The sequence below is a fragment of the Amborella trichopoda genome, chromosome 1 (genome assembly GCF_054954075.1).
Source record: "Amborella trichopoda isolate Santa Cruz 75 chromosome 1, AtrichopodaSantaCruz75HAP2 v2.0, whole genome shotgun sequence".
Lineage (NCBI taxonomy): Eukaryota > Viridiplantae > Streptophyta > Magnoliopsida > Amborellales > Amborellaceae > Amborella > Amborella trichopoda.
Window position 1 is genome coordinate 10,521,452 of NC_142336.1, and position 27,947 is coordinate 10,549,398.

At 36.2% G+C, this 27,947-nt stretch overlaps 1 protein-coding gene across 3 annotated transcripts; it reads left to right on the forward strand.

Annotated features, from left to right (window-relative positions):
• The first annotated feature begins 8,981 nt into the window (after window positions 1-8,981).
• Window positions 8,982-27,097, forward strand: LOC18443016 (thioredoxin-like protein CITRX2, chloroplastic). 3 transcript variants are annotated; one of them, XM_011628186.3, is made up of 4 exons: window positions 8,982-9,198; window positions 9,332-9,454; window positions 26,491-26,571; window positions 26,845-27,097. In XM_011628186.3, the coding sequence occupies exons 1-4, from the start codon at window positions 9,013-9,015 to the stop codon at window positions 26,908-26,910; spliced, it is 456 nt and encodes a 151-aa protein (XP_011626488.2). In that variant the 5' UTR covers window positions 8,982-9,012; the 3' UTR covers window positions 26,911-27,097. The 3 variants fall into 3 exon arrangements, with proteins under 3 accessions (XP_011626488.2, XP_006853034.2, XP_088717124.1); XM_006852972.4 differs by having other exon boundaries at window positions 26,867-27,097; XM_088860998.1 differs by lacking the exons at window positions 26,491-26,571; window positions 26,845-27,097 and adding an exon at window positions 26,365-26,394.
• The last annotated feature ends 850 nt before the right edge of the window (window positions 27,098-27,947 follow it).

A 27,947-nucleotide genomic window follows, 5' to 3' on the forward strand; every position in this document is an offset into this window, starting at 1 on the left:
AGGCGTTGGGAAGACTTTTCTATAATATATATATATATATATATAATTTTTATTCTTTTTTATTAATCAGAATGATCTGAAATTTGGAGCATGTGTACATCTTAGTGAGGAGCACCTAATAAAAATATGAAAAAATAATTCGTAAAATATGAATTGACCAAAATACCCTCGAAAATTTATGGCGGCATTTTGGTCAATTTATAGTTTACGAATTATTTTTTTCATATTTTTATTAGGTGTGTCTCACTAAGAACACACACTCCAAATTTCAAGTAATTTGGATTTGTAGAAAAAAATGAAAATTGAAATACTAGTGGACAATTGTGACCGTACGATGACATTTGGATGGTGATGTGTGTAGGCAAAATCACTTGGGAATATATATATATATATATATATATATATATATATATATATATATGTGTGTGTGTGTGTGTGTGGGGGGGGGGAGGGAAGCTGGGGTTAGCTCACTAGTTCATATGAACATATGAGCTCAATGACCTATATTGAATCTGGGCCAATCTGACGATCACAGATATCCAGTAGTACTTGAATTTTATTTTATTTTCTACAAATCTAAATTACTTGAAATTTTAGATGTGTGTTCTTCTCATCAAGGCGCACTAATAAAAATATAAAAATATAAAAAAATTATTTGTGAAAATAAAAATAACTAAAATACCCCCCAAATCTTTTCGAGGTATTCTGGTCAATTTATTTCATGTAAAATATTTTTTTTCATATTTTTTGAAACTTCACTTATTTTTGATGAACACATGCCTAAAATTTCAAGTAATTTGGATTTATAAAAAATAAAATAAAATTCAAACACTACCGGACATCAGTGATCATCAGATCGGTCCAGATTCAATTTAGGTCGTTGGGCTCCTATGAGCTAGTGTGCTAACCCCAGATTTTTCTTTTATATATATATATATATATATATATATATATATATGATAAGGTGTATATTCCTTTGAATAAGGATGACGAGCTGATTTGGGAGGTGGAGAGTGATAGTCTCTTTACGGTTAAATCTGCATTCTGGCCGTTCTTTCATGATCTAGTTTATTGGTCTCCACCTCAGGTGGCTCACGTATGAAAGTGGCCCATTCCACACAAAGTTCAAGCTTTCATTTAGTTGGCTAACCAAAATAAAGTTTTTACAGTTGATAATCTTGTTAAGAGGAGTAAGATTTTACCAAATATATGGCTTATGTGGCGAGCATCTGTTTTTCCACTGCTCCTTTGTTTTGAGAATTTGGTCTGGTTCTTGTCTCAGTTGGAGGTAGTGTCACTTTACCACAAGAAGTAGTTAGTATTGTTACTCAATTAGCCTTTCATAATTTACCTCTTGGTAGTGTTATGTGGACGTTAGTGAGAGAGGCAGTTATGTGGGAGGTATGGAAAGATCGTAACAAGAGGATTTTCGATGGAGTTGTTTTATCTTTTGATAGAATCCTTAACAATATCAAACATCCTTAACAATATTAAGCATTCTTTATAGTGTTGGTTAGCTGTTACAAAAGAGGGCAAGGGTATCTCAGAAGTTGATGTTTCTATTAATCTTAACAATATGTTTAGATTGGGAATAGTTAAATGTCGCCCCGAGGTCGCTTTGGGATGCCCCCTCACAAGGAAGTTTCAAACTTAATTTTGATGGTAGTTCTATGCAATCCTGGTTTGGCAGGCATTGGAGGCGTTCTTAGGAATTGGAATGAGTCTACAATCTTTACCTTTGCTAGTCCCATTGGCACAACGATGGCTAATCATGCTGAAATCCTTACTCTTTTCCATGGTCTTAAGATTTTCATATCTAAGAATTTGGGTGATGCTTTTATTATGGAGGGGGATTATTTGAATGTGATCCGGTGATGTAATAAAGAGCAGAGAGTACCTTGGGAGCTGAGGGCTGTCTGGCTTCAAATTGTGGATATGGCATAACCCCTTTCAATTTCCTTTCAATATGGTTATAGGTAGGTCAATGCAATGGTTGATTCACTCGCCAAGAGTATCTTTACCCACCCTTCTTATTTCTGATGATGTAATTGATTCATTGTAACCGCTCTCCATTAATACATTTTTTAACATATTTTCAAAAACAAAAAAGGACTAACGGTCCAAATGTTTTTTTAATATAATTATTATTTTTAGTTTTATTTTTATTTTTTTTTCATCTTCATGATCTCCATGTTAAAGATTATATATTCTCTAAAAATTATGATCAAATTATATTTAAAAAATATATTTATTGCCAAGCCCGCATTTCTACAATATGCGGGTTGGCCGCATAGAAACGTGTCCTTATCCAAATGGATGATATGAAAGGTTGCCCCTTCTCTCTCTCTCTCTATCTCTCATTTCAATATATCTTTTTCTAGTATGGAGTGAAACCAATTCTTTTCTCGCAAAGTTCATTCAGACCAACGATTTACTCGAAAAGTTCCTTGTCAGTAGGTATTATTTTTAACAAAGATCACACATTGTTAATTATTTCATTTTGGCGTAGGCCTTATCTTTGTGTATTTTTTATTTCATGTTATATAAAAGAAGTGTAAGTTAGAGTAAGGCTTAAGCTTTATGATCAAAAGTAAAGCAGTATATCCATTAAAAAATATAGTTCTCGTGCGCGAAGCTAGCATGAAAGCCTCTACGATGGCAAGAGAAAAATTTTTCCCTCTAATTACGAAATTTGTTGTTCTAAAAATGGTGCAAATGTGTAAAGTATGATCAATCAGAATTTTACAAGATATAATATTTTTAGGGCTTGTAAATTATTATTTTTAAATTCATAAATATCAAGGGCGAAATTCTAATATTTTGATACATCAAATTTGGGCTAAATTTGCACCATGGTCCTTCACTTGGAAATTTTTTTTTGACAAATGTTCAAGGCTTTATTAATAGGAAAAATTACAGGGGAGTAAATACATCTTCAGAAATAAGAAGAAAAGGCAAGGATACGCCGATCTTAGGAAGCAAATCCACCACCACATTTGCCTTCCTAAATACATGGTGAAAGGAAACCCTCAAGGATGCTGCCATATCTAAAATTTGGAGTCAAACCAACCTAAGTTCTCATGGAACTCGCTGCTCCCTAGTACACCATTGAATCATATTAAGAGAATCTCCCTCCACGATGCAAGCAGTACCCAAATTCTTTGAAATAAAAATTCTAAGACCATTGAAAAGAGCTAGGATTTCAAAAGAACTAGCAGTCGATGTACCTATAGGACCAGCATATGAGAAAACAATTAACCCGTTCCAATCCCTCAACACACCTCTAATACCTGCCAAATGAGGATTGCCCAAAGAACTCCCATCAAAATTAAGTTTGAAACAACCTTGCACTGGTGCAACCTACAAAGACCGTGGATGGCATTTAATCATTCCCATTCTAAAGAGATTGGAAAGATTAATGGAGACATCAACCTCGGAGATTCCCCTACCCTCTTTCATACTAGCTAGCCAACACCACAAAGGATGTTTAATATTAATAAGGACCTTGTCAAAAGATGACACTTCTCCTCAAAGTCCTCCTATTATGCTCCTTCCAAATCTCCTACATAATTACCCCTCTGACATTCTTCTACACAACACTCCCAACTTTAGGTAAGCTAGGAAAAGCTAGTTGAGTGATAACATTGAGGACTTCTTATGGAAAAGCAACACTAACCCCCAAAAGAGAAAACAACCAGCACCAAATTCTTGAAACGATGAGAACTCGATTCCTCATCTTCCTTGCACGTAAGGCAGATGTTCGGTAGAATCCTCCCCCTTTTAATAAGATTATCAAATGTAAGTATCTCATTTTGTACTGCCAGCCAAATGAAAGCTTGAACTTTGTGTGGAATAGGCCATTTCCACACTTGGGCCACCTTAGGAAGAGACCAACGTACATGATCATTGAAAAGTAGTCTGCAGGCTGACTTGACCGTGAATATACCATCACTCTCCATCTCTTAAATCAATTAATCCTCCATGTTTTGAGAAATATAAACCCTATTCAACTCTTCCATCAACATTAGAAATCAAGAAAGAATGAAATCAGACAGTCTATTATAAATGAAATGAAGGTTCCAGGAAACATTGCCGCCCCTCACGTTCAATAATTCAGCCACTGTAGCATTATGAATTTCCATTCTCTCAAAAACTTCGGGGTAGTAAAGTTTTAAAGGCCCTTCACCTAACTACTTATGATGGCAAAACAAAATCTGGGTACCATTACCCACACACCACGGGGTGCTAGAGGCTAGCAGTCGTTTGCATAAGAAAATGGATTTCCAAAAGATAGATCTACTAGAACTATCTTTTCCACCTCCAATCCAAAGACCATGTCTATCCACACCGTATTTGGTGATAAATACATGGCACCACAATTGATCTCTATCAAGGTTTCTACGCCACCACGACTTACACAAAAGTGCTTCATTGACATACCTTATCTTTCTCAAACCCAGTACACTTTCTCTCCTAAGTGTACATGCCCTATCTCATCGAAGCAAATGAAACTTCCTAGCTTCTTTACTTGAGCCCCATAGAAAGTTACGTATCATACACTCAATTTTTGTAATAACTGAAGTAGGCATCTGAATAAGGGACATCTGATAAACATGGAGGTTTGCCAGACAAGACCCCAGAAGGGTGATTTTACCTCCCAATGAAAGAAATTTGGGCTTCCAAAGATCCAATTTGCATTGAATTCTTTGAATGACTTTATCCCAAACTGATACAGATAGATTGATATCAGAAATAAGAAGACCCAAATAAGTAAGTGGAAAAGTATCAACCTTGCATTCCAAATAATCTGCTAAATCCTTCACAATTAATCCCAAACATAGAGGTATTCTTAAAACTAACCTTTAATCCCAGTGCCACCTCACAACAAGACATAAATCTCCCCAAATTATTCACCTTGGTCTGATCAGCCTCACAAAAAAAAAGTGTGTCATTTGTACACTGCAGATGAGACACAACTAGCCCGTCCCTTCTAATCTTAAATCCCAAAAAATTACCTTTGATTTCTACATTTATGAGAGTAAGGTTAAAATATTCAGCATAGATAGTAAAGAGAAACGGGGATAAAGGATCTCCATCACTTGAAGCTTTGAAAAACTCCTCGGGCTACCATTGATTAGAATAGAGAAATGAGTGGAAGAAATACAACCAAAAATCCAGTTCTTCCATTTCTCCCCAAATCCCATTCTATTCAAAATTTCTAGCAATATAGGCCATTCTACTCTATCATATGCTTTTTCCACGTCCAACTTGATTACAGCTCCCATTTCTTATGAAGAAATTCTAGAGTGAATACACTCATGTGCTATTAAAACACTATCAGTAATCAAACAACCCGGAATAAAGGCAAATTGAGGATCAGAAATAATCAAGGATAACACCAATTTCAGTCATTCTGCAAGGATCTTTGCAATTATCTTGTAGATGCTAGTAAACATACTAATGGGCCTGCTGTCAGAAAATTGTTTCATGTGAAATGTAAAATATCGTGCCAAATGACATTGTGCAACATTGATGGTATTGGTTTGAAATATTGTACTTAAAATGTTTGAATGGATCTAGATATGTTTTGGGCCATATGGAAAAGTAAAAAAGTAGGGAAAATGACTTCTACGCCTCTCCTCAAAATTTTCATCCCTATTAGCCGTTTGGTATTGTTAAAATCCCTTGCCCCCCCCCCCCCCCTCAAGTTTAAAACTTTGGAACCATTAGCCCCCTAATTATGTTTTTATTTGTTCTTTCATAAATTTGATCACAAAATGCCAAACCCATAAATTAGTCATCCGTTTTTTTTTTTTTTTTTTTTTGCGACTTTATATACAAATTTTATTGATGATGATGATGATGATGATGATGAAAATGATGATGATGATGATGATGATGATGATGATGATGATAATGATAATAATAATAACAACTATAATTAATAATAATTATAATAATAACAACAACAATATATTGATTGTTAAATAATTAATCTCTTATAGATATTTTGAGAATTTTTTTAATTAAATGAATAAATCAATAATAATAATCTAGTAACAATAGTAATAAAGGTCTTGATTAATCATTTTCCAAGTTCAAAATGATATTGATGCAATTCTAAATTTTTTTCATAATATTAAAAAAATCATTTTTTTCATGTCTAAATTTAGAGAGTGGAGTCTACGGAGGTAAGAATGGTTTTAGGAAATGGAACTTTTAGGGCCTACAATCCTTTCTTTCCCCTCAAGATTCATAAATGTTACAATCCATCTTTTGTTTTCTAGATTCACAATTTTTAAGGACAATATGATTAATTTTTTTCTATTTCTGAAGTTTGAAACTAAAATTTTGATTAGAATTGAGGTTTACTTTTCTCATAAGGCCACAATCAAAGCCAACAACGTACTAACTATTTTGTCTCGAGTGAATTAGGAAATACAGAGGTGTTAAATGGTATTTCCAAGGCTTTAAAAGTCAGCAAACTGGACTGGTAATTGTTGGTTTGGATAAGGAATTGTTTGGGATGGTCCAGTTCTGCCTAAATATCCCCTTGGGATCATGCTAGTTCTCTAAGGGGCTGTTTGATAATTGGAAGCAAGTTTATGAACTGTAAATTGGAAGTTTTTCTTTGATGGGAAGAAAGAAGTTACTGTAAAAAGTTCTGGGTTTCTACGTTTGATAATCTCTTGGAATGTTAAAGAAGTTATGAGTTTCTGTGTTTGATAACCTCCTGGAATGTTAAAGAATGAAAGAAAAATATAGGAGAGAGAGAATGGGAAATAAAATTTTCATCCATTCCATTTTGAAGATATGAAGACCATCAATTCCATTTTGAAGAAAATTTTCATCCATTCCACTATGGATCAAGGAAATAAATCAGATTATACAAGAACATTTTCAGCCTTGTTATGTACATAACATCACAAAAAACAACTAAATAAACAGAGGAAATCCAAAACACAATAGGGAAAAAAATATTTATTGAGGGACAGTAACGAGAGATAAAAGTTCCATATTGTAAATTGAAATTTCATGGCTCCCAATTCAAGGCACAAAATCAAGAACTATTGTAGTTCTCTAGAATCAATAAACTCGAATCACCAATGTATGAATCAAGGTTGCTGATTTTAAACATGCATTTGGGGCATCAAATATCATGAATCAATGAAATAAATCAGATTTTCTTGGCTCCCATTTCAAGCCATGAAATAAAGAACTATTGTAGCTCTCTAGAATCAGTAAACTAGAATCACCAATACATAAATATATGAATCAAGGTTACAGCTTTTTTACATGCATTTGGGGCATTAAATATCATAAATGAATGAAATAAATCAAAGTATCTTGTTCGCTTCTGTATGAAAAGAAATGAAACAAGAAATCAAAAGACAAAATAAAATCTAGGAGATTTACAACAAAGAAATATTGGGAAAGCCCCAAATTTTTTTACAGCAGATCTACAATAGAGAAAAATAAAGAAGGCCCTAAATCTTTTTTTCAAGGATTCCTAAAAAAAAAAACTCTGAAAGGATATGAAAACCTAAATTACTAAAAAGATATGGAAAAAATTGTAAAATCTGCATACAACTCATCGATGATGATTGAGAGGTTGCTGCTCTTCCAAATCGACAGAAGTTTGTTTAAGCTTAAAGTGAGGGAAGTTATACAGTAACATGTAAGTTAACATTTTAAACTTACTAACCTTTATCAAACACATAACAACTACAATAATAGGTAACTTCCAAATTTTGGGAAGCAAGTTCTTGTTATCAAACACGTCCTAATAAAACTGGTTCTTTCAAAGAACCCGCCCTACTTTATCTTTTTTTTTTTTTTTTTTTTCCAATTTTTTGTTCTTTAATTTTTTTTTTGATTTTTATTTGTTGGCCCACTAAGCTAGATCGTTGATCCGCAGGTCTAGAACCATTTTTTTTGGAGGGAAGACCCAGGTCACCCCAATTGTGCCTTTAAACCTGGGGTATATCGTACATCACCGGAAGATCACCATCATTTATAGTGATAAGACAGTGGAGAAGGCTAATCCCCACTGTCCATCATTGAAACGGACGTAGATGACCTGGTGCATCTGCACTATGATACTTTATCACTCTGAGCCTTTCCCCTCGTAGAGCCATTGTTCGTTTGGAGAGAGGGAGAGAGAGTTTTGAATATGGGCATGGTTTGTATAGTGCAGAAGTCCTAAACAATCAAAGTTAGGCGCATTTCAAATAGTATCGATAGAAATTTCAATACTGGAAATATTGGTGACTTATATTTAATTATAAAATTTAATTTTTTTAAAAATAAAAAGTTTATATAAAGTTGCAGCCTTAAAATGTAGAAATATAGTTGCATCTCAAAAATCCATAAGAAAAGGTTGTTTTAATGTTGAAAAACCCTCTACTTGATCATCTCAACATTGAGACGTATGAATATGAAAAAAAAAAAGAAAAAAGAAGAAGATTTTGAGTATTAGAAATAGTGTATCTTGCAACATATTATCTAGACCGTCCATTTTTTAGATTTTCATATATTTATAGATCTATTTGATTTTAATTATTTTTTGAGTTTTAAAATTTTATAATTAAGTATAAAGAAATATTTTCAGATAATCTTAATAATTTTTTACATCAAAATTACATATTACGATAAAATTTCGACGTGCGTCTTCATTGGATTGCAACATTATAAAATTAAGGTAGATCGAGTAGATCTATGAGCACCTGAAAGTTTTGAAAATTGACTATCCAAAAAGTCTATTATAAGGTATACTATTTTTAAAATTGAAAATATATATTTTTTTATATTCATAATTCTCGAGGTAGAGATGATCTATTCAAGAATTTTTGAGCGTTTAAAATAACCTCTTTTAGCGAATTTTTGATGTGCGCCATAATTTGATTGTTTACAGCCTCATCTATATATAAACATTTTTCCTTTGGACATTATCAAAAGGCGAAGCAAAAAGGGCGTTTGGCGCTCGGGCAGGCCTGTTTGCATTGAGCGGAAATGGGTGCCCTGCAAGGAGCAGCAGTAGGTTTTGGCATTGCCCCCCAAAATCCACCAAAGTTTACCACCACCACCACTCCTGTCTCTTCCATGGAAACTTCCCTCTTTCTCTCTCCTCTTCGACGCAAACTCACCACCCGTTCCTGTACCATCTCCGCCAAGTACTTGCGACCAGACTATCTTGTGGTATCTCCCTTTCCCCCCTCTCTGTGCATGTGTGTTCTCTTTCTTATTTGGGTTTAGCGCTCTCTGGTGTGTTTGTGTGTGGGAGTGAGAGAGAGATCATGGTGGGTGTTCATGTTGGTGGTCAACTTTGCAGAAAAAAGTATCAGCAAAAGAAGTGTATGAATTGGTGCAAAGCAAGAGGACTGTTCCTCTCGTCATAGATTTCTATGCCACATGGTGTGGTCCCTGCATTCTCATGGCTCAGGAGCTTGAGATGGTATGTGCATTCAAGTTTCTCCTTCCTGATTTTTCTTTCTTTGTTTTTTTTCCCATTTCATTTGTCCACAAATAATTATTATCCTATACGTCGATCAATAATCTTTTGATATGTCAGTGGATTGGTGTTGGCATGTTCTTCTTTATGTTTTATCTATGAGAATTTGGTTATCAGTTTGCTGGTTGTTGGATTGCTATCTTTCAATTGACAGCTATTTTATGACACTTGTAATCTATAGAAAATCGGACTCATGATGTTCCAATTAATTTTAGTCGTGATTTCTTTATATTTTACATATCGAATCGGATGCTTCAGGTTGATTGCATCATTACTAGATTTATGGTGGCCTTTTCAATAGTTAGAAATCACATGATGCATATTATCTTCTGGGGTTCAATTTTAGAGATGGCATTTTTTCAATAGTTATGTGGATTGCATTGTTGGAATATAAACTTGTTTCTTACTACTCTACTAAGAGGGCACGCCCAAGGTTTCAAAAACGCTAGGCAGCCTGCTTGGTGCCGAGCGTCCAGCGTCCAGAAACTCGGGCGCCTCGGGCGCCTTGCGGTGCAAATTCTTAGTTTTTTTTTTTTATATTTGTTATCCAAATGCACATTTATGCATATATTTGTGTCAAAATTTGTAATTTATTCAAAAATTTGAACCATACAAAACATTTAAAAGTTTAATAGGCTGTAAGGTCTCCAACTCTCAAATTCTGAAATTCTCCATATTGGCATATTCTATATCCATAAAATTAACCATAATAACATCCAAGATTCCAAGTCTCCAACTCTCCAAGTCATCAACAAACTGACTTCCAAAACTATAGAAAAACCAGTAAACCACACAACAAAATAGTCCAAAAAGGCAAAAAAATTACAAACCACATAACTAAATAAAAATCGTTCAAAATCCAAATGTCTAAAGTCCAAACCAAGATGGTGCAATAAAGTATTAAAGTTACTTCAAAAGAAGAGAGAAGACAATCGAGACATCAATAAAAATCGAAATCATCATCTTCATTGCCATCATCTGCATCAGAATTGAGGCCGTCATCATCAGAATCATCACCCTCTTCAACATATTTCTCTTCTTCCAGAGATTCTTTTGAATCTGCCTCCTCTTCCTCTATCTCCCTTCGTGAAGTACCAGCAGAAGAAGTTGCTCGAGTGGCCCTCCTAGGATCAGAAGCTTGCCGTGAAGCCTTCTCGACCATTTTCCATGTCAAACCCTCCCCAAGGAAGACCTTCTTAGTACCAGGGTCACTAACTAGCTAATCTGAAGCATTCTCCATGTTTTTCGAAGAGATAGGGTCCTTCTTTGGCTGGTTTTTCTTGTCCTTGAGCTTTTGATTCTCTCTAACAAAAACCAAGTCATTGAGCTTCTTTTGCTCCAGCCTATTTCTTCTCTTTGTATGCACCTATAAGGAAAAATAATGCATAAGTAACTACTATAGGTCTATGATCTTCTTACCTTTTATGAATCTATATTACAAAATGAATATGAACTTATAAAAAAAAAAAGCATATAAAATTTTATTCCTTTAAAATAGTAAAATAGTAAAATACTATCTCAAATGAACTCCAATTGCGCTCACAACCAGAAGAGATAGTTGTCAAACTCAAGATCCACATAGCCATCTTCTGGAGGTTTGGAGCGTTACTCCCATGTTGTCTCCACCATTGGGCTGCAATATGTGGGCAACCTTTATAATTAATTTAGGTATTTAACGTTATCAGAACTTGAAAGAAAATTATAAATTTATATTTTATAAAACAAAAGTACATAAGTCAAAAGAATATTACCTGGTTCGTCTTTGTTTCTCTACCTTAATGCTATATCTTTCCCAAATGACATCAAAGAACACTTGTACGAAATTAGCTCTTCAATTGATATCTTATCTTGGAATATTTGGATCAGGAACTAATTTCTCAAGGCACTTATTAAAACCATCTATAATTACCCCTTTTGATCTATATCTGCATCTGCATAAAAGAATTTGGGGTTCAAGTAGTACCCCGCTGCATGAAATGGTCTATGGAGCTGCCTATCGCATTTATCATCTATAATATCCCAAATTGGGGCATACTTTGCTACATCATCGCCCAAATTCTCTGCAATCTCATTCTTAGCCTTTTCCATTACATCGCATATAAAGCCCATGGAGGGCTTATCAGCATCAACCAAGAGCAAGACTTTCACCAAGGGAAGCAATACTAATATCGCATGCTTCTCCCCACGCCAAAAATATTTCGAAAGAATAATATCTCGTGCCTTCTTTCCCTTGGCATCTCTAGACCACTTACACCTACTCCACTCCTCTGAAGCAAACACAGACCTCAATACGATCCTCCTTTTATACATGCTCTGTCTTTTTTGTAAACTTGCGCATCATGTGACCCCAGGCCTCACTAGTTCTCTCTTTTTTGTTAACTTGCGAGTATGTGACTGTATTTGAAGATTGTAACCTCCTTAGCTTTAAAAATAATTCCTTTAATAGGAGGCAATTCACCAATTACCTCAATCATAAGATCTACGCAATGTGCAGCGCAAGGAGTCCAAAATATGCTAGGCCTTTTTTGTCGAAGCAAATGACCTGCAGTTAGATTGAGAGCAGCATTATCTGTGACTACTTGAATTACATGTTCCTCCCCAACCTCCTCAATACCCTTATCGATGCAGCAACTCCTCCAAACCCAAATTCTCATAATTCCGCCTCAATATCTATCTCCATAATACTCCCAGTTCCTTCTCAAGACTAAAATAACAGTTGCTGGAAACCCTTCTTGGCCTCGTTGAATCCTTTGATTGAATTCCATCAAGTGAATGGATGTCTTCAAATGGAGAAGGACACTCATAAAATCATGCCTTTCATCAAGCTAATGGAATCCAACAACCCCAACATATTTCAAAATAATTTGCTGAAAGTCACTTGTTTTTAGCCAAAAAATAGCTGGAAATAATAAAAAAAGTTAAAATAAAATAATATATAAATAACGCAAGGTACATACCAAGTAACCAAACAACAAACAAAATAACATTACAAAATAACATTATCCATAGATAGTAATTTTAGATAAGATAGTCCATTCCAGAAAAAATTTGATTGTTTATCCAAACAGGCCCTTAGATGAAAACCTCACACAGTGTGTTTCTCCATAGCCCTCCCTGCTCTACTCAAATCACCAATGCTAACTAAGTCAATATCAGCCATCTTGATTCTGTTAATTCCGAAACCACCAACTAAATGGATTATTTGATATGACTCACGATGAAAAATCATCCATAAAGTGGATTTCCCATAAGTCTAAACAACCTTAATGAAAACCCCCTCCTAAATTTCTTCATTGTATTTGTCTTACTAATGAAAATAATATTTAAGGGATAAGCTTGATTCCTTCTGAACCAAATCTTTAGCAAGGCGTCACTGAAATTTTCAAGCCAGGATCTGACTGTTTAAGTCCATATATTTCCTTTTTTAATCTGCACACCTTTCGAGTGTACCCATGAAGCTGAAAAGGAGAGAATGATTCTGTGTTATAGACTTCCTGTAGCGACCAAGATTTAGTTGTAGATAAGTAGAGAATGATTCTAACTGTGTTTAACTTCACTACGGGGTCAAAAGTTTCTTTGTAATCTATACCATGGTTTGCCTAAAACCTTTTGCAACCAATCTCTCATTTTAACTTTCTATAATGCTACCTGCTTTGTATTTTACTATAAACACCCACTTGCATTGTATCAGTCTTTCCTTTAGGAAGTTTAGTGAGTTCCCAAGAATTTTATTTTCAATAGCTTGCATTTCCTCCCATACCGCAGCCCTCCTTTGAGGTTACGATAGAGCTTCTGCCACATAGGATGGAGTAGTAACAGTAGACAAGATAGTAAACAAAACGTGATAAGAAGGTGTCAGAATTATAAGAAACAAAGTTCCCTCTAGGATATCGGGTGCAGGAAAAGGCAATTGGTAAGTCAATGTTTGATAAAAGAGTTGAACTGGGAAGTTTTGAGGAAATAGTAGGATGAGAGGATTTTCTGAGTTAAGGCTAGTACCTGGTTCCAAGTTGACACTTGAGTAATGATCATTTTGGACTTCATGTTCTACCGAATTTTCTCTTCAAACATGAGTCTTCAACTCCTTCACGTTGGGTGCAACCGAGGCATTTCCATCTTATTTTTGGTTAATTTCAGAAATGAAGCTGTCAAAAAAGGTGGAGCTAATGGTTTTGGATTGCACTCTCCTTGACTATTCTTCTCCCCCTGAAGAGAGCATTTTTGTGCACCAGTGGAGAAATATGGAATGGATTTAAAGAAGGTAACATCCATCATGATTAATAGGATATAACATTTGAAACCTTTTTGATTTGTTGAATATCTTAAAATGACACAATTAATGGTTTTATGATTAAGTTTGTCTCTCTTAGGTTCCAGAACAAGGACAAAACACACTATGAAAAACTTTAGAGAGCGGGAAACCAAGGGGAATTAGGAATAAGTATTTGGATAGGAGAGTTGCCCTTAACGACTCTTGATGTCATACAATTTATCAAGAAGGCCACAGTAAGGGCAACTTAGGACCATAAGTATTTTGGAGCTCTCACTCCTAGCGAGAGAGATCGAGTAACTTTTGACGAGTTTTTCTTTTTTTCGTTGTGCGACTCCATTTTATTGTGGAGTGTAAGGACATGTTGTATGGAACTCTCTACCCTGGTCCCTCGGTCTTTGAGATGATTAGAAACATAGTCACCACCATTATCAGAATGAAGTATTCTAATTTTTGCATTATATTGTGTTCTGACCATTTTATGGTGAAGTTGAAAAAGATTTGCAACTTCATACCTGTGTTTGATTAGCTAAAGTGTGATCAATTTAATGCAGTCATCCACAAAAGTAACAAAGAAGCGAAAACCAAAAATAGAAACAACTGGAGAAGATCCCTACACATCAAAATGTATAGTAGAGAAATTAGTGTCGCTCTTTTTATTTACTGTTAAGAAATGAAGCACTACAATGTTTTGATGACTGACAAATCTCATATTGTAATTGAACTTGACCTAACAATGGAAAAGTTTAGGGAACAGAGAATGTGATATGGAATGAGGAGCATGACCAAGACAGTTGTTCCACAAATACACCCGTTCTTTATTAGCAATCAATCAAGGACATGACAACAGTGTGAGTTTTTTCAGGATCTTGTCTTGTTGTGTTCAAAAGCTAGATCCCTCCGTCCTCACGGCTATGTCCAAATATCTTTCCTGTCACCAAGTCTTGTAAAACGTAATGTGATGTGAAGGAGGTCACGTCACAATCCAAAGCCTTTGTACGGTTACTGACAAATAGATGATTATTGGACAGATTGGGAACATGGCAAAGTGGATAATAAATTTATGGAAGAAGTTATTGGAACAGTCCCTTTTCCATTAATTGCTACAACGGATCCATCAAAAATCATGATAGACTCCTGGTTACAAGTGATGTAAGTAGAAAAGAGATCGTGCATACCATTCACATGTTTAGTGGCTTCTGAATCAATGATCCAAGGAGCTTGAGGATTCATAGAAACATGTCGTGTGTATACAAATAAACCTGAATGGGCAAGGTGTGACTTAGGGGAAGAAGAAGGCTCATAATGGGTGAAGGCACGCTAATTAAGATCAAGAAGCTCTCACTTGGAAACCCTCACCAGTTCATCCTTAGATGTAGAAGTTGTATAGTCATAAGGTAGATGACTAGTAGCATCCTTTGCTGTCGAGACATAGTATGGCTAGTCTTCTCACTGGTTGCAGCTGCATAAGCTTGATTTCTATTACGCTTAGGGCGTGCAATGAGATCCCTACTTACCTCTTTAGTATGTCAAGGTTTTTCCAAAATCAGTATATTTCAGCTTGTCATTTTCATCTTGTGTGAGGCTTCTGCGACTAACCCCCACTACAACCTCCACCTCGGCATTGAAAGAATTTGAAACTACGGCATATCTGTTAGATTCACCAGTAGGCACAGCCATAACTCTCTGGCTAGTTCCTTCACTCTGGCGAAGAGAAAATATTGTTTCAAGTGATGCTAGAGTTCCACCATCCAGAACATTAGATTTAAAAGTTTCATATTCAGGACTAAGGCTGCGTAAAAGATTAAATATCTTCTTTTCTTCCACCTTTTCCTCTAGCTCTTTTCCATAATGAAGTAGTTTATGGGTTGATAATGATTCAATTCATCCTAATAACTACATAGGGTAGCATAATAGTTTCCAACAGATAAATTCCTTTATTTGAAATTGTTGATCTATTGCTCCAACCTGTAGATTTTTGTGATGCATGAGCTAAAACAGTCTTGGGTTCTTCTTTTGAATTATTGAAGGTTATTTATTTATTTTAATTATTTAGTAGTTTATTATTTTCTTTGTAGGAGGGGAAGTCATTATTTGGAATGAATCCAAGGAGAATCAATTGGTAAAGTTGCTGGTTGGGCCTTTGGATTCAATATACTCATCTTGAAGATTCTCCCTTGGTTTGTTATAGGTCTGAATTGAGGCAAGGTCAATAGGCTTATTTGGCAGAACCTAGTATGTATTATGATTATTCGATAGACATACAATGACCGTTTCCTCTAGGGGTTCTCAAAATAATTTATATGCTTATCAGCTGATTGCGAAGCCCTAGTTTCAATGGACAATGTTTGGGCTGAAGGCAACTGTGGGTTTAGCATAGGAGCCATCTTATCCCAATTCAAAACTCGAGGAGGAGTTTTCTACAACCATGGAGTTTGATGCAAGAGCTAAAGCAATCTTGGGTTTTCTTTTGGAGCTTAACTATAGGTAAGAGTTGTAGCTTTTTACTTTATTTATTTTTGTTATTCAGTACTTTCATTATTTTCTTTGTAGGAGAGAACTTAGGTGTGGCTTGAAATTCAGAATGAATACATAGGTGTGGCTTCAGTAGGTGAAGATGATGGAAAGTAGAGTTAGGTGGGCTGGTCATGTGTAACGTAGACCTAACACAACACCAATTACGAGGTGTGATTTTGTTCAAGTATAGGGCCATTGTAAGAATTGAAGTCTAAGAATCACCTAAGTCCCTACGCTGAACTGGACGGAACTGGGTGATTCACTATCATGAACCACCTAGATTTGGAAAACACTGGTGATTCTTGTGCTCAGGGACCAGGGATCCCTCAGTTTCGAGCCAACTTGTGCAATTCTGAGTCAACTCGCTGTTTTCAATAGCTGATATAAACCACAACCATGAAAATGGAAAGCTAAAATCGTGTACAAATGGCTGTTAGCAAGAAAATCGTTAGAAAGCAAACAAATTAGCAAACGCTTTGTTAAAAATTCAAAAACTTTGTAAGTTCCCCTAGGATCTAGATCCCTTCAAACTAGGATGGCGCCCAATTTTTAGTGAGGTCGTGATCACCCTTCCATAGGAATCGAGATTCCTTTTAGTCACGAAACAAGATCTCTATAAAATAGGGATTGAGATCCATGAATGGGAGGAAGAGCCCCCCCTTGGGCTCTGAATCCAGGATCAGCGATGTGAGAGTCTGAGGGGGATTGTCACTCTATTACCATGCTCCTTGCATCTATGGTATAGGAAATAATCTTGACAAAACAGGAGTCAAACTTGGGATGTATGTTACAGAAATAGTCCGAGCCTGAATCTTATGGGCTAATATCCTTAAGACATGTTTTGTTTGTCTTGCTACAACTGATTAATGCTTTTTCTGCAGCCCCCATGCTCTAGGAAACCTAAGCCATTCTGAATAGTACAATGAAAGAGGCCCGATCTCTACTGTATTAGTGGAACAAGTTCTGAAGAGCCGCTGCATGGTATTTGGTCTCAGCAAATGCTTGTCAAGAGCACTACATCAACCCATATGGTGCCTTTAACGAACAGTGAACAGAGAAGTGTAAATAGATAAGAAACAGTATAAACAGACAAGATGAACACATACACACTAAAGTCTAACTTTAAGGATCAAACTAAGATACAAGATAGATGGCAAACAGTGAACAAAGAAGTATGCAGGAAAGAAAATCAAAGCACACGAAAGACAAACAAACTAGGCTGAGAGGCTCTAGAAGCGCTTTGCCATTTACAATGACTTGAGAGGCTATTTATAGACCTCGGATGCGAAATCCGGACTTTAAACAAAATTAAATAAAGGCAGCTGGCTTGTACAGGTGGCCTTTTGAACAGTAAAAAGGTAATCTACAGTGACAGGTGGCCTACAAACAGTGACAGGTGGCCGACAAACAGTGACAGGTGGCCGACAAACAGTGACAGGCGACCCCTCATGAATAGTGCTATCGACAAAACAGTACTCCACAGTGCTGCCGACAAAACAGTACTCCACAGTGCTGCCGACAAAACAATACTCCACAGCGCTGCCGACAAAACAGTACTCCCTTAGTCTGTATCATATTGGAGAGGGTATCCATCTGAATCATAGTTGGGTGATGAGTGAATGGATGGGCTATGGGATGGTCCAATGTATGTGTCATCGCTTGAGCTGTCTGTGGGTGGTTTTTCAGGAGGAGGGTAGTCTGCAAGCCACAGATAAAGCTGGTGTAATAAGGCTACTCCTCTGGAAGTTTCATTGTTCCACACTGTATTCCCTGTATAGACATCCACAGGAATCCATTCTGGCTGGATTCAGTTAATATAACACATGATGATCCTTAATTCTTTCCATAAATCTTTCTGAAATAGCCAGAAATTCAAAAGATTGGAATCATATCATCCAATGGTTTCTATAATGGGATGTTGGGTAATATAGGTATGTTTAGAATAAATCTGGGGGTTAAGGTCTTGATGGGAACTGATAATGATATAAGGTTTATGGGGGTAGCCAAAAGATTCAATCCATTGGTTGTAATGATAATGTTTTATAAGGAATTTATAAAAGTTTAGAGCCCTGGGGTTAGGATGGTGGTAATTGTTCCATTGTAAAAAATGGCAATGTCTAAGGTAAGATAGGAGTTTTCTTACATGGAAGTTGACACATATGTGGTAGTTTTGGGTGAGGTACCAGAAAAAGCAAATGGCTTCTTTTGGCATGTTGTAGTAGTGTCTGGTTTGGAAGAGAGATAGGAATGGGTATGTAGGATGACATCGAATTCCTTGAAAGCAATCTCCATGATTTCTGATGACTATTTCATGCATTTTTTGTTGCATCATATCATTTCTGGAGGCCATGGTTTTTTTGAGGATAACATCATAAATTTCATCTGGGAGGTCTTGTGGATTGTCATCAATACTGATAATTACACCCAAAAAAGGAACAATTTGGAGAAGAGGTTCTTCAGAAAACTTTCTTCTTGAGAACATATCTGCCAAAACATTATTTTTTCTGGAAATGTGCTTATATTCAAAATTCCATTGTGAAAACCAATTTGACCATCTGAGTAACTGGGGGTTTGGAAGTATTTTGTTTTTGAACTTAAGCATGTTAGGGAAGGAAGATAAATCCATTTCAACAAGGAATTAGTGTCCTATAAGGTGAAATTGGAACTTTTCAATTCCTCTTTTGACAGCAAGGATTTCTTTGAAGGTTGAATGGTAATGGAGTTCTGAATCCTTAAATCTTCCACTCTTATAACCACAAATCATTCTTTCTTTTTCAGTTTCTTCAATCAAAATACAAGCCCCGAATTCATCTGAGGCATCTGTTTGCAAAATTCTTATTCCTGTTGAAGGGATTTTTAAAGAAGGTAGATTTGAGATAATCTTTTGAGCTCTTGAACGCACTCAGTTTGTTTCTTTGTCCATGGTGGTGCTTTTTTCTTTAACAGAAGATAAAGTGGACTGGTAAACAAAGAATGTTTTCAATAAAAGGGGACATGTAATTAGCAATACCTAAGAACTGTTGGATTTGCTTTACAGAAGACAGATTATCAAGAAATTCTAGCAAATGCCTTGCTATATGGGGTTGTAATTTGTACATGCCATTATGAAAATGAATACCAAGGAAGTTTATTTTGGTAGTAGCAAAGATACATTTTTTCGCAGAAAGCATAATACCATATTTATAGCAAAGGGAATGAAATTTATCTAATAGGCGTATATGACTTTCTAGATCGGGAGAGAACAAAAGGATAACATCTTATGTATTTCAAAGCCTGGGTTGAGATTGGTTCGAAAATGGTGGTTAAAACTTTTTGGAAATAAGTAGGTGCATTTTTCAAATCAAAGGGCATTACTGTCCTTTGAAAATGGTAATTTGGAAGGCAAAAAGTTGTTTTTGGTCTGTCATCCGGATGTATTCTAATTTGCCAAAATCCAGATTTTAAATCAAATTTTGAAAATATGTGAGCATGAGATATATGGGAAAATAATGCTATCTGGTTTGGTAAAGGGAATTTATCATCTGCAAGAAAGGTATTCAAGGGCTGATAATTAATAACCAATCTGGGTTTTCCTCGGATTTGTTCAGCTCTTTTATTAACATAAAAAGCTTCACATGCCCAAGGAGAGTTGGTTGGTTCATTTAATTCTTCCTTTATCAGATCATGTATTTCTTGCTTAGCTTGGTCCAACAAATCAGGATTTCTTTGTTTACCTGTCCTCTTATCTTCTGTTAAAGAAAAAAACACCACCATGGATAAAGAAACAAACTGAGTGCGTCCGGGAGCTCAAAAGATTATCTCAAAATCTAACTTCTTTAAAAATCCCTTCAACAGGAAAAAGAATTTTGCAAACAGATGCCTCAGATGAATTCGGGGCTTGTATTTTGATTGAAGAAACTGAAAAAGAAAAAATGATTTGTGGTTATAGGAGTGGAAGATTTAAGGATTCAGAACTCCATTACCATTCAACTTTCAAAGAAATCCTTACTGTCAAAAGAGGAATTGAAAAGTATTTCACCTTATAGGACACAAATTCCTTGTTGAAATGGATTTATCTGCCTTCCCTAATATGCTTAAGTTCAAAAACAAAATACTTCCAAACCCCCAGTTACTCAGATGGTCAAATTGGTTTTCACAATGGAATTTTGAATATAGGCACATTTCTGGAAAAAATAATGTTTTGGCAGATACGTTCTCAAGAAGAAAGTTTTCTGAAGAACCTCTTCTCCAAATTGTTCCTTTTTTGCGTGTAATTATCAGTATTGATGACAATCCACAAGATCTCCTTGATGAAATTTATGATGTTATCCTCAAAAAAACCATGGCCTGCATGAAATAGTCATCATAAATCATGGAGATTGCTTTCAAGGAATTCGATGCCATCCTACATACCCATTCCTATCTCTCTTCCAAACCAGACACTACTACAACATGCCAAAAGAAGCCATTTGCTTTTTCTGGTACCTCACCCAAAACTACCACATGTTTCAACTTCCATGTAAGAAAACTCCTATCTTACCTTAGACATTGCCATTTTTTACAATGGAACAATTACCACCATCCTAACCCCAGGGCTCTAAACTTTTATAAATTCCTTATAAAAGATTATCATTACAACCAATGGATTGAATCTTTTGGCTACCCCCATAAACCTTATATCATTATCAGTTCCCATCAAGACCTTAACCCCTTGATTTATTCTGGACATACCTATATTACCCAACATCCCATTATAGAAACCATTGGATGGTATGATTCCAATCTTCTGAATTTCTGGCTATTTCATACAGGTTTATGGAAAGAATTAAGGATCATCATGTGTTATATTCACCAAATCCAGCCAGATTGGATTCCTGTGGATGTCTATACAAGGAATACAGTGTGGAACAATGAAACTTCCAGAGGAGCAGCCTTATTACACCAGCTTTATCTGTGGCTTGCCGACCACTCTCCTCTTGAAGAACCACCCACGGACAGCTCAAGCGATGACACATATATTGGACCATCCCATAGCCCATCCATTCACTCATCACCCAACTATGATTCAGATGGATACCTTCTCCAATATGATATAGACTAAGGGAGAACTGTTTTGTCGGCAGCACTGTGGAGTACTGTTTTGTCGACAGTACTATTCATGAGGGGCCGCCTGTCACTGTTTGTCGGCCACTTGTCACTGTAGATTACCTTTTTACTGTTCAAAAGGCTACCTGTCCAGGCCAACTTTCTTTATTTAATTTTTTTTGAAGTCCGGATTTTGCATCCGAGGTCTATAAATACCCTCTCAAGTCATTGTAAATGGCAGAGCGCTTCTAGCGCCTCTCAACCTAGTTTGTTTGTCTTTGGTGTGCTTTGATTTTCTTTCCTGCATACTTCTCTGTTCGCTGTTGCCATCTATCTTGTATCTTAGTTTGATCCTTGAAGTTGTTAGACTTTGGTGTGTATGTGTTCATCTTGTCTCTTTATACTGTTTCTTATCTATTTACACTTCTCTGTTCACTGTTCGTTTGTACACATCTATTATATGTACTAAGAGTATCTATTGCTACATCTGAAAAAGCCAAGGAGGCAAGACATGACCGTACAAATATTATTTTATATTTAAAGGTAGGTTATATAGTATAATTTAGACATGTTTCAATCAAAGTTATGTTTTTCATAATGGTAGAGCTGATTGCCCCCTCTTGAATGAGATTGGAGTTCAAACCTCAAAGATCACGTTTGATATTTTTTTAGATTAAATAACACTTTTATGTATATATACACAAATAGCTAAATATCTTGCATGCAAAGACCTCACTCACCTGGCTCGCTGCAGCTCTTCAAGAGGATTCCAAACTTGTGAGCAATGTGCCATTTTCACTAGATAAATTTTATATTAAAGGTTTTCTCGCCCTGGCATTTGAATCGGGGACCATGCTAAATTCAATAGTCGACTCTACCACGTGAACCGTGGGCTTTTGATTGAAACAATATTATACGAGACATTTCTTGTAGAAATGAGTGTATCCAATGCTCTGGGAAAGAGTCATTGACCAACGACTAAGGCATGAAACAAGTGCATTTGAAAACCAATTTGGTTTTATGCCAGGAAGGTCAACAACTGAGGCTATTTTCCTCCTTAAGCAACTGATTGAGAAGTTTAGTGATGCAGGGAGAAAATAACAACCAGAATAATAAAAAAAATAAATAAAAGAAAAACACCTCTCTCAAGATCTGCTAGGGAATCCACCTCAAAAACAAAGTCTGCAAGGGAATCCACCCCAAAAACAAAGTCTGCTAGGGAATCCACCTCAAAAGATCTTATCACTAGATCAACTTTATTCAACTCTCTTTGATCATTATCTGATCTGTTTACAATGAGGGACCTCTTCCCTTTAAATAGATTTCAAAAAAAAAAAAAGACTTACCTCTCTAACTTTTACAAACTTTTCCCTATTTTATCTCTCCTCCCTATTTCATCTCTTCTCCCTATTTTCTCTCTCCCACTTATTATCCATATTTCTCAATCTTTATCTGATCTTTCCCATATCTAACTCCCTTATTTTTCTCCTATTTAAATACCCCTTAAATTTCTCACTATAACTAACTAAATCTTTTAAGCAACTTTAAAATAAGATAAGCTTAAAAGAATCTCACACCACCTTTCCTAAAAACCATTCCTAAAAATCTGCATCATTCTCCCCAGGTTGGGAGAAGGTCGACCTCGAGCTTAAAGCGGATCTCCTTCATCACCATGCAAGATTATCTCTTGAACTTGATCTTCTTCTGGAACTTTAGCCACTTCCTTAACCAAGTGTACCTCCATCCTCTTTTTTGGGCATTCATATGCACGGTACCCTGTCTCTTTGCATCGATAACACATGAACTTTGCAGTATCTCTTTTCTCTTAATTAAATTTTGGTTGGCGCGGAACCTCCTTTTGGATGTAAAATCTCTTATCGCTGCTCCCTTTCTCCCTTGATATTTAATTTCTACTCGTAAAGCAACTTGAAAAGCTTCATTTAAAGTCTATGGCCGATGTAGAAAAACGACATCCTTAATGGTAGGTTGAAAGCTATTTACATATCGGGCAACCTTTTGTCCTTCCGTTCGTGGAGGTTATTTCGAGCAATTAATCGATAAAACTCTCCTATATAATCTTCTACTTTTTTCTCACTCTGTCGAAGATTTTGGAGTTCTTGAAAGAAAATTTGCTCATGATCCACAAGAAGAAAATTTTCTTTCAATTTCTTTTTCATCTTTTGCAGGTCAATAATTTTTCCTTTCCCACTACAAAGTCGGGGTTGTTGAACTTGCTCCCACCTGGCGGCTGCATACCCGCGGAGCTTGGTAGCAACAAGTTTAACCTTACGTTTCTCTGGCAATTGACTCCATTCAAAATAATTCTCAATTGTACTTAGCCAATCAATAAAAGTTTCAATGTGGAGCTTACTATGAAATTTCGGAAGATCGATTTTAATATCGAAATCTCGTGGTTGCTCCACAGGATGCGGATCTCATCTGCAAATTTCTTCTTGACATTCTGGATCAGCAGCCCGGGTCGGTCGGAAAGCTTGATTAGTCTCTATAGTGAGATTTGGCACCAAGTTGAGGTTGCGAGCTTCCCCTTCTTGATGAATGATGTCCTCTAATCATTGCAACCTCTGATCCGTTCACCTATTTCTCGTCGGATACCCTCCAACACCGTATTCAAGCACTCCTGAATTTGCTGACCCACATAATCCATGAGTTGCGGCAATATATCCTCAAACGTAAGCACAGGTTTCGATGACATCGTAACTGTTCGATCTTGCTCTGATACCAACTGATGTAGGGAGAAAATAACAACAAGAATAAAAATTAAAAAGAAAAGCGGTTGAGAGAATAAACCCTCTCAAGGTCTGCAAGGGAATCCACCTCAAAAACAAAGTCTGCAAGGGAATCCACACAAAAAATCAGATAATTCTCTGATCTGCTTACAATGAGGGACCTCTTTCCTTTAAATAGACTTCAAAACACATAAATAAAACAAGGACCTCCCTCTTGAATGTTTACGAACGTTTTCCTATTTTCACTCTCCTTCCTATTTTCTCTCTCAATTTTTCTCTCTCCCACTTACCACCCCGTATTTTTCAATCTTTATCATGATCTTTCCCATATCCAACTCCCTTATCTTTCTCTTATTTAAATACCCCTTAAATTTCTCACTAAATCTAACTAAATCTTTTAAGCAACTTTAAAATAGGATAAGCTTAAAAGAAAACCTATCTCACTCTACCTTTCCTAAAAACTATTTCTAAAATTCTGCATCATTTAGGGTGAAGGGAAAAGACCTCCACATAGTCTTTATTGATCGAGAGAAAGCTTACAATAGAGTATCTCGAGATATGATTTGGCAGGTGTTGGAAAAGAAAGGCGTCTCTAGACACTACATCGACTTGGTGATGGATATATATGATGGGGTGGTTACTAGCGTACGTACAACTAGTGGAGAGACGAGTGAGTTTTTAGTGACAATAGGTCTACATCAAGGATCAGCATTGAGCTCGTGCCACTTTTTCTTAGTTATGGACGACTTAACTAGGCACCTACAAGATGAGGTACCGTGGTGCATGTTGTTCGCAGATGACATAGTTTTGATGGATGAGACCCAAAACAACGTCAACACAAAGTTAGAACTTTGGAGGGATGCTCTAGAATCCAAAGTTTTTTAAATTAGTTAGACTAAGATAGGGTACATGGAGTGCAAATTTAGTAATAAAAGGAGCAAAGAAGAGGAAGTAGTCAAGATTTACGGCCAGGAAGTACAAAAAAGACTGCACTTTCGATTGATAATCCAGGAAAATGGAAAGATCGAGAAAGATGTCGCATATAGAATTAGAGTTGGGTGGGCGAAGTGGAGATGTGCAACTGGAATTTTATGTGATCGCTGCATACCAATTAGGCTGAAGGGCAAGTTCTATAGGACAAAGGTGCGATCAGCTTTGCTCTATGGAGCGGAATGTTGGGCAGAGAAAAAACAATATACCCATAGAATGAGTGTAGTGTAGATGACGATTCGTCTGGACAATAGAGATCCCATATGCTACTTTTTGATAAGTTTTTTTGCCTACTTGATTTATATTCTAACCCCCTCTCCCCGATTTCTCTCTCTCTCTCCTCTCCCTCCCTCCCTCTCCAATCCTCACATACACACATGCACATGCAAACATACGCACACACATATCAAGTGGGCTGAGATTAAACCCTAAGACACCTATCTATGTGTACCCATAGATGACATACAAGTCTAACACACGTCAAATCAAGGTTTTAGAAAACGGTCCGCCCGGTGCCTAAGCACCTAAGATACCTTTGGCTGCACGCCTAGACCTGGGCACCCCGATGTACTTAGGTGGGAGCCTAGGGATGTGACCTTTTTTATTTATTTATAAAGTAGCCCAAATGGGCAAATGGGATAATTTTTATCCCAAAAAGGTTTAAATAGGTTATGGGCGTTATTTTCAACCCTTGAACACTTTCATAAGCCCTTGATGTCTTCGACAGTTGGATGTTAGATTTTTGGCCGTTTTGGATAATTTTGTTGTTTGGGTTTTATACTTTTGTAAGTTTGTTGAAGACTCGGAGAGTTGGAGACTTGGAGTCCATCTTATTATGGAATATGGAGAGTTAGAGAGTATCACGAATATATAGGCTATTAGACTTTTACATTTTTTTAAATTGTGGTTTGAATTTTGAAATTTTGAACAATTTTATTCTCAACATGCAATATATCATGTGTTTGTATATAAAAAAGTATATTACAATATTTTCAAATGCAATAAATTATAAAATTGACACAAATAGCATATGTTATTTATACAAAGAATTTGTACTAAAGGGCGCTTGAGGCTCTCTGGGTGCCAGGCCGGCTGCCTAGCATTTTTGAAACCTTGCATCGTATAGAATGTTTGCCCAGAACATGAATTTCTTCATCACTAGAAATATGTCTGTCTGCTCATTCTTTTGTTAAGTTGAATTCATCAATAGAATTTGATTCAAATGGCTAACAATTGCTGATATCTAACAGATTGTATTTGTACAGGTTTATTTTTGTTAAATTTCCTTTTGAAAACGTTAACCCATTAATTATGCAGTAGAGGTATTCAGATACTTCATGTATTACTGAAACCAGTATGCAATTAAGAGATGTGAGTTTCGTCATGTGTAGCTTGCTGTGGAGTACGAAAAGAATTTGACAATTGTCAAGGTAGACACAGATGATGAATACGACTTTGCACATGACATGCAGGTTTGTATGCATAAACCAATATAAGATTTCTAAAGAGTATAACATACTATGGAAAATCAAGCACATTGAGGCCATCACTGTTTGATCGAATGGACGGTGTTGGGGAGAGAGTGGAATCCCCCAACAGGTTCACATCTCGTTCTGCTAAAGTCCCACTCTCCATCACCGTTCACCATGATGATGGTTTTCATGATCCATTCAATTTCCCTTTCATCAGCACTGATTTCATTCTCTACACAAAATGGGGTCAAAGGTATTTAGAGGATTTTGCAGTGCTTTTCCTTATCCATTGTAGGTTCGGGGGTTGCCAACGCTGCTGTTTGTGAGCCCAAATCCTGATAAAGAGGCCATACGAGCTGAAGGACTTATCCCAATACAAATGATGAGAGAGATTATTGATAAGGAGATGTGAAATTCTCTTTCTTATGAATGTTAAATGTGAAGGTCCTTTTCTTTTTTATATTATTGATCAGATGTGAATCTCTGTCTCTCATAGTGATAGAGTGGTCTACAAGCTTTTCCTCTACGACTCCATCCCAAGGTCCGAGGGCCTCTGAGGCCATAAATATCCTCCTCTCTCTATCTCTCCCTTTCTCTCTCTCTATATATATAACGAAACTATGACGTGTTGGGATGGATGAAGAGCATGCCGGTCTTTGAATGCCGTTCCCAAATTTATCAAAAAAAGGTCTTCTTAATTAAAACTCAAAATAATGACCAATGAAGCCTTTTTTCAGTTTCTGGATATGCCAAAACAAGACCTTATTCTGACTTCATATCATCTAACAAAACCTGGATTGGTGGGGGTGGATTGTCCACAGCATAGATCCATCTTGTTAGATCATTGGATAGCTGATTAGGATAGCTCTCAATGATAAATCATAAAATATTAAAAAGTAGAAAATAAATTAAGTGGTTATGCGGAAAGGAAGAGAAATAAGAGAAGGCTGCCCGGGGGGGGGGGGGGAGGAAACACGTAAGAAAACATTAAATACTTGAAAAAGAGAAGACGGGCTTTTAGAGGGGAGTTGGAATTGGTTTTAGTCCCGGTTGACGCCCAATACGGATAAGCGATTTGTTATCTCGATTAGTAGATTTTTTAGGGTTGATGTCTCGACATAATATCTCATCCTCCATTCTATCATCAACCTAAGAAAAGTAGAAAAGAAAAATGGGAAAAGAAAAGAAAAATGATCGACACAGAAAGGAAGAAAAAGAAGAGGTAAAAGGTAAATAAGGTAATAAAATATTGGAAAAAAGAGGTAAAAGGTAAATAAGGTAATAAAATATTGGAAAAAATTTATATAAGGTTGACACCTTGTATTGTAGAATTAAGGTGCATTTTATGAACCTATGTAGAAAACCTTGATAACTAC

Excerpts from the sequence above, each read along its gene's own strand:
- LOC18443016 (XM_006852972.4), top strand. The coding sequence starts at position 9,013 with ATGGGTGCCCTGCAAGGAGCAGCAGTAGGTTTTGGCATTGCCCCCCAA. Across the intron at positions 9,455-26,490 it reads TGGCTCAGGAGCTTGAGATG|CTTGCTGTGGAGTACGAAAA; the intron begins GTATGTGCATTC and ends CGTCATGTGTAG. Across the intron at positions 26,572-26,866 it reads ACTTTGCACATGACATGCAG|GTTCGGGGGTTGCCAACGCT; the intron begins GTTTGTATGCAT and ends TATCCATTGTAG.